At 41.7% G+C, this 6992-nt stretch overlaps 3 protein-coding genes across 3 annotated transcripts; all 3 read right to left on the reverse strand.

The window, feature by feature from the left end:
• Window positions 1-690: 690 nt before the first annotated feature.
• Window positions 691-1617, reverse strand: LOC112456281 (the record flags this gene model as incomplete). Its single annotated transcript, XM_025018710.1, has 2 exons — window positions 1614-1617; window positions 691-1346 (listed from the first exon to the last, which is right to left on the reverse strand). Coding segments are annotated over exons 1-2 (660 nt in total), but the record flags the coding sequence as incomplete, so codon positions are not given.
• Window positions 1618-3244: 1627 nt separating this feature from the next.
• On the reverse strand, window positions 3245-4159 carry LOC112456282. The gene has a single exon (XM_025018711.1). It carries the CDS (start codon window positions 4157-4159, stop codon window positions 3245-3247), a length of 915 nt encoding a protein of 304 aa, XP_024874479.1.
• A 1184-nt stretch (window positions 4160-5343) lies between these two features.
• LOC112456283 lies at window positions 5344-6126 on the reverse strand. The gene has a single exon (XM_025018712.1). The coding sequence runs from the start codon at window positions 6124-6126 to the stop codon at window positions 5344-5346; it is 783 nt and encodes a 260-aa protein (XP_024874480.1).
• Window positions 6127-6992: the final 866 nt, after the last annotated feature.

A 6992-nucleotide genomic window follows, 5' to 3' on the forward strand; every position in this document is an offset into this window, starting at 1 on the left:
TGTCGATATATATCGATATCGACAAAGATGGTCGCGCAATCATGAAGGGTGCATTCGGGGAGCACGCTATTAGCACAATTATCGTCCAAAACTGTTCGAGGAGACGCTTTGTGGCGCTGTGATATACGATGATGACGTCACTGTAAAGGCAGCGTGACGTCATCACTCGCGCTATTTTCGCTATTATTTTCGAGGTAAGGCACGAAATACTATTGGCGCTTAAGCTGCGTTCGGGCAGCTTGCTATCGCTGTCGCGCTATTGGCTCTTCGAACGAAGTTCATAGCGTTTGCGTTTATAGCGTTAATAGCGTCTCCCCGAATGCACCCAATGTATCGCAGAGGGAGCGTGGCGCGTATATTGAATTCGGAACTAAACATCCTGCCCCCTTTGGAAAGCTTAGTTTTGCAAACTATTATAATCATGCAGATTAAATTCGGTAAATGCTATATAAGGCCGCAATCTTAAACAATATATGTATAAAGAACAGAACGGAAATTGCCATATAATCTTAAGTAAAGGAAATAAAGAACTGTAGCATATAATAGATAATGGTTGTACGCACGCTTGCGACGCAGCCTTGCAGTGGAATTATTAGATGATTACATTGTCAAAATTAGTGAATCAAAACATGTCTTATAACTAAACTTAAATTATGTTTGCATATTATCATCAATCGGAAGGATACATACTTTGGATAACGCTCGCTTGGTTAGACCATGACTAGTTTTTATAGTAACTACGCGTATTATCCCGTCCGCTCCCGGGTGCGTCTCTGTAATTCGACCTAATGGCCAGATCATCGGAGGAGTATTTTCGTTTTTTATCAACACCATGGTACCTGGTTTTATGTTTGTGTCTTCTGGCTGTTTCCATTTAAATCGTTGTTGCAACTGAGATATGTACTCCTGCGACCATCTGGACCAAAAACCTTGTCTTATTTGTGTGATTAATTGGTAACGCGTTAGACGATTTACACGTACTTCAATAAGATCGTAATCTGGAAGTGCAGTGAGCGCTTCACCTATGATAAAATGCCCGGGGGTTAACGGTTGTAGGTCCATAGGATCGTTAGACATTGGCGTGAGCGGCCTAGAATTTAAACATGCTTCTATTTGTGTAAGAATAGTATAAAGCTCTTCGAAACTTAATATAGTCTGTCCGATAATCTTTTTCATGTGTGTTTTGGCAGATTTAACTGCCGCTTCCCACAATCCACCCATATGCGGAGAATACGGAGGGATAAACTTCCAATTAATGAACTGCTCTGTTAGATAATATTGTATCTGATTTTGAGTTGCGTCTTTGACAAGAAATTGTTTCAATTCTGCTAGTTGATTGTTAGCACCTACAAAGGTAGTGCCATTGTCTGAGTATAAGTTAACACGTTTACCTCTTCTGGCGATAAATCTCTTTATTGCATTTAAAAATGAGGTAGCGGTTAAATCTGATACCACTTCGAAATGTACGGCCTTTGTGGACAAACAGACAAAGATGGATAAATAAGCTTTACCCGTTTTATTTCGTGATATTTTTATGTTAAATGGCCCGGCATAATCTACACCCGTGTTAATAAATGCTCGTGCCTGTGTGACTCGACAAGCAGGTAAACTACCCATTAGTTGTGTAGCTGTTGTGGGTTTTACACGAAAACAAACTATGCACTTTCTCAAAACGCTGCGAATTGCATTTTTGCCTGATATGGGCCAATAGTTATTGCGGACAGCTGCTAATATCGCTTGGAGCCCAGCGTGTAAATTCCTGTAGTGCGTGTCTCTAATTATTAATTCCGTAAGGTGATGTTTGGTAGGCAATATAATTGGATATTTTCTGGAGTATTCTATTGGTGCATGCCGTAACCTTCCCCCCACGCGAATGACACCATCTGAATCAAGGAAAGGATGCAAGGTTAATATCTTACTTTTGGAATCTAATTGTTTTTTATTACAAAGATCACGTAGCTCTTGATGGAACTCGGTGGCTTAACAGATTTTTATTGCTGCAGTTAATGCCTTATCCATTTCTTGAACCGTTAAGAGCTCGTTAGTTCGCTTTGCGTGGTTGGATGCATTATCTTTGAAACGTAAACAGTAGGCAATGACGCGCTTTAAGCCCCTTGCACAATGCCAGGCAACAGGCAATAGGAACAGGGAATAGAAATCAGAAATCATGTATAAATGCAGAATAAACAGTGACACAGGCAATAGACACAGAGTTTCCGTCACGTTGGAAATTCTGTGCCTATTGCCTATTGCCAACCAATCATAGCATTTGAATTTTTTAGGTTGTAATTAACGATTTTTTGGTTATTTCCTGTTCCTATTGCCTGTTGCCTGGCATTGTGCAAGGGGCTTTAGTCTGGTTAGTGAGGAAAACCTTTGGATAATATTTGCGTTGGGTTCCACAGTTGTAGCCATCAGAGTTATCACCCGTGCTTCAGGCATGTCGCTGATAGTATTTGTAGGCTTGAAGGCATATAGTGGTGAGTTATGATGTAGGAAATCAGGTCCTTCCCACCAAAGTTTCATTGATTCCATTTTTTCAGCGCTAACTCCTCGCGATAATGGATCGGCTGGATTGTCCTTGGATTTGACACGATACCATGGAGCACCGTTCGTGATGCGATTTATTTCGGGTACTCTATTGGCCACAAATGTGTGCCATTTGTTTGCTTCACTAGATATCCATGACAAGACTATTTCAGAATCACTCCAATAACATGTATCCTGCAGCTGAATAGTTAGTGCTTGAGACGCCTTTTCGCCTAGGTGAACCAATAATACGGCCGCACATAATTCTAGCCTTGGCAAGGTTATTTTCTTTAGGGGCTATTCGTGATTTAGCACATAAAAGCTTGACTGTATATCTTCCTTCGGAGTTGACACTGCGCAAATATATGCAAGCGCCGTATGCAGCTTCGGAGGCGTCACAAAAGCCATGGAGTTCTATCCTTATAGGATTATGACATAGAACTTTTCGTGGAATGGAAATATTTTCAATTAGCGTGATTTGCGCCTTCCATGAGATCCACATTGCGCATGTCTCTCCCGTAATGTTTTCATCCCAATCCTTGTTCATCTGCCAAAGAAGCTGCAATATTATTTTAGCGCGAACTACTAAAAAGCCCATCCATCCGAGGGGGTCGTAAATAGCGGCTATTTTTGACAATATATTGCGTTTCGTAATTCTTTCCTTATCATTTCTTCCCTTGACGCGATAGTGAAATGTGTCCGTATTTGTGTTCCATCATAGGCCTAAGATTTTTGTTGTTTCTCCGATCCTAACTGCAACTTTATTGTTGTCTGATTCGCTTATCTTCGCAGTGTTGGATTTCCACTTGCTGAGTTCAAATTTTGCGCTGGACAGTACGTTAACGATATCATGTTTCAATTTTTTCAGCTCTTCAATTGAATTGGCTCCCGTTAATAGGTCGTCTACGTAAAAATCTTTGATTATTACTTCACACGCCCGAGGGTAGTGCTTTTTGGCTTGATGCGCTGTCTCTTGCATACTTCTAATGGCTTCGAATGATGAGCTTGTCATGCCGTACGTGACTGTATTCAGCTGTATTATAAGAATTGGTCCGTTAGGTGACCATCTCCATACAATGCGTTGATATTTACGATGTTTATCCGCCACCTCGACTTGGCGATACATTTTAATAATGTCTGCTGCCAATGCATACTCGTGCTGACGCAGTCGTATAATTATGTCGGATAAGTCATCTTGCAAGTTTGGACCTGTCTGGAGAAAGTCATTAAGTGATTGGCCAGAAGTTGTTTTGCATGAAACGTCAAAAACTACTCTTAATTTTGTAGTTATGCCGTCCTCTTTTAGTACTGCATGATGCGGAATGTAGTAGACCGGTTTGTCATCTATTTTGTCTACTGGAACTTCCGACATGTGGTTTAGCTCGAGGTATTCGTGCATAAACTCGTGGTATTGCTGTTTTAAAGCGGGCTGCTTTTCTAACTTGCGTTCCAGTGCCTTTAGTCGCTTCACGGCGATTTCATAGGATTCTCCTAATTCTTGAATGCCATCCTTCAGCGGTAATTGTATTACAAAACGACCTTCCGCGTTCCTAGAGTGTGTTGCGAGAAAGTGTTCCTCACACTGGATTTCTTCTTGAGAATAATGCTTAGGTTGCTTTATTTCTTCCATATGCCAAAATTTTTCCAGTTGCCGTTAAATTTCTGCGTTGGTAAAGATGCCACAATATGCCTTGTGTTGTTGTTGATGCGTGCCACTTTGGTGCACGTTGCCTGAAATTATCCAACCCAAAGAGGTTTCTTGAAGCATAGGAGCCTTCCTTGATGATCTGATTTGCTTGCTTCCTAAAAGTTCCCAAAAAACGGATGCTCCCAACAACAAGTCTATGTTTCCGGGAATATGATAATTCGGATCCGCTAATTTTAAGTTTCGTGGAAAACTTAAGCTGCTTTCATTTATTTTAGCTGTTGGCAGGCGGTCAGTTATCTTGTCGATGATTAAAAAGGGAAGCCTTACTTGATATGCGCTTGTACGCGATTGTATTGTTGCATCGACTTGTTGGACGGCACTTATGGATGTGTCGCTTATGCCCAAGATGGTCCTGTCAATAGCTTTGCATTGTAGTTTTAATTTATTACTTAATTGCCGCGTAATAAAATTTGATTGCGATCCGCTATCGAGGAGGGCTCGACACTTATGCAATTCTCCGTGCGAATTTTGAATGAGCAGAACGGCTGTAGAAAGGAGAACTTGAAGAGGTCCCTCAGTAGCGCAGTGATTTAGCGAGACAGCTGATGAATCTGCGCTTAAGGCGACCGTAGATTGCTGTTTTTCGTTGTTCGAATCGACGGCTTTTGATGAAGTTTCACCAGGTGATGATTTTGTCTCTTCATTGTTGGTTTCTGGCAAAGACTTAGACCTGTGGAGGAGCGTGTTGTGATAACCTTTACACAATTGACAATTAGAAGTTTTACAACCTTTGCCGTGATATTGCTTGAGACATTTAATGCATAAATGTTTCTTTTTAACTTCGGCATTCCTATCAGTAACCGACATATTAAGAAATGAACCACATTCATGAACCTTATGATCCTTTGAGCATATAGAGCAGGAGGAATTATCCGAACATATGAGCGCGAAGTGCCTTTATTTTGATTTTGAGCAGTCTTACTATTGTTGCGTGTATCGGAGGAACTTGCTCTTGATACCGCTTCTAAACACGCACTACGGTTAATAAGAAAATCTGTAAATTCGTCTAAATTGGGAAATTCTTCCATCTCGGATCTCTTAAATTCCAATTCCCTACGAGATCCTCTATCAATTTTAGGTAGCATAATATGGCATTAGGTAGCATATTAGGTAGCATGAATGACCCATATGGCAAAATGCTCGATAGACTGACCTAACTTCGCAAGGTTTTGAGTAATTTGTGAGATGTTATCTGCTAATTGTCTGAGATCAACGTGTGACTCCTTAGTAATGGATGGCAAGTCGATCAATGTTTGAATAAGATGATGTGTGAGCAACTTTTTATTCTCGAATCTTTGCTTTAGTGAACGCCAGGCGACTTCATAATTATCGTTGGTGATTTCTAATGTAGTTATCACCTTGGCGGCTTCACCAGTCAAAGCTGATCTCAGATAATGCAATTTTTGAACAGCTGGTATAGTGGCATTTGACGCGATAAGTGACTCGAATAGATCTCGAAATGCCATCCAAAACTCATAGTTACCGTCAAATTTTGGTAGTTCAATAGTTGGAAGCTTTACAGCTGGCCTAAACACAAATTGTTCATTACCAACATTAGCTTGAGGGGGCGGTGGATAATTTTGTTGATAAACTTGCGGAGGAGGAGCTCGTTCGTTTATCTGTAATTTTCGCGCTGCTGTTATCAGCTTGTAGTATTTATCCTCAAAACCTGACCGCTCTATCTCTTGTGCTTCCGTATCGTCTATATCCTCAATTTTGTTTTGAATTGAATCGAATTCTGCTAAGAGACTTTCTGCCTTTTCAATTCGCAAGGGTAACTCTTCCTTGTTTTCTGGCGCTTCGTTAATGCGCTCGATAAAATTACTGAACATTGTGAGCTTTGCCTTTACTCTACCGCGTTGCTTAACTAAAACCCCTAATTCTGCCATTGCGAAGGAATATAATCGTTTTCTGGTCAATAAAAACGTACGAGCTTCTCCGAGCGAGTTCTAATAATTCTCTTAGAATCTACAAGCGTCCATCGCGAAGAATTGTATACGCAATGTATATATCGTAACAGTCGAACCCTTATATAAAATTCGCAATTATATTTACTTACGTGTTACTAAGCGTTTTAGGTAATTTTATGACAACGACAATTATTCGGCGCTTACAAATGTAACAGTAGGTCACCAGATAAATCTTAGTTTATTCAAAAGGACTCTGCGCTGTCTTTGGTAGATAATCCTAATGTGGTGGTGTCGTTAAGGCACGTCGAGGTCTGGTGAGGCTCGCCTGAATGCGACGGAGACAGCTCGTCGCGACGGCGTTTAAGAAGCCTGGTGATAACCTCAAAATTGTGATGGGGACCGTCCTCTGCTGGGATAGGAGAAGGTCCGGTGATGGCTCGCGGAATTGCGAGAGGACGCCGTGCGTTAGCACGACGCGGTTGTAGCTCGCGTGAATGCAGTGACTATGTGCCGCTGCGACGCTATAATTGCAACGCCTCGTGCGGCAAGTAAAGAGGCCGCGCTTCGCGGTATGCGAAAACGATGACGACAGCCGACGTACGTGCTCGTCCTTCTTGGTTAAGGATGGCAATTGTACTGAGTCCGTATTGTTTCAACGGTGGCTGTCCTTGTAATGGCGGTCGTGTATGTATTATCGTGTACGTTATGCCTGAGAATTGCACGGAAACTTCAGCATCCGGCACGAAGGACCAATGTTGCGACCCGTGTTTACTGGTGTCGGCTTACTGCTCGGCCTACTGCTCGGGTTGAAGAAGTGCCACGCTTGTATTTCTCGAGTACTTTAT

Source organism: Temnothorax curvispinosus, unplaced genomic scaffold (assembly GCF_003070985.1).
Source record: "Temnothorax curvispinosus isolate PA1 unplaced genomic scaffold, ASM307098v1 QBEX01006730.1, whole genome shotgun sequence".
Taxonomy (NCBI): domain Eukaryota; kingdom Metazoa; phylum Arthropoda; class Insecta; order Hymenoptera; family Formicidae; genus Temnothorax; species Temnothorax curvispinosus.

What these genes read in the sequence shown, in the direction of transcription:
- LOC112456282 (XM_025018711.1), bottom strand. Translation starts at nt 4,159, where the DNA reads ATGGAAGAAATAAAGCAACCTAAGCATTATTCTCAAGAAGAAATCCAG.
- LOC112456283 (XM_025018712.1), bottom strand. Translation starts at nt 6,126, where the DNA reads ATGGCAGAATTAGGGGTTTTAGTTAAGCAACGCGGTAGAGTAAAGGCA.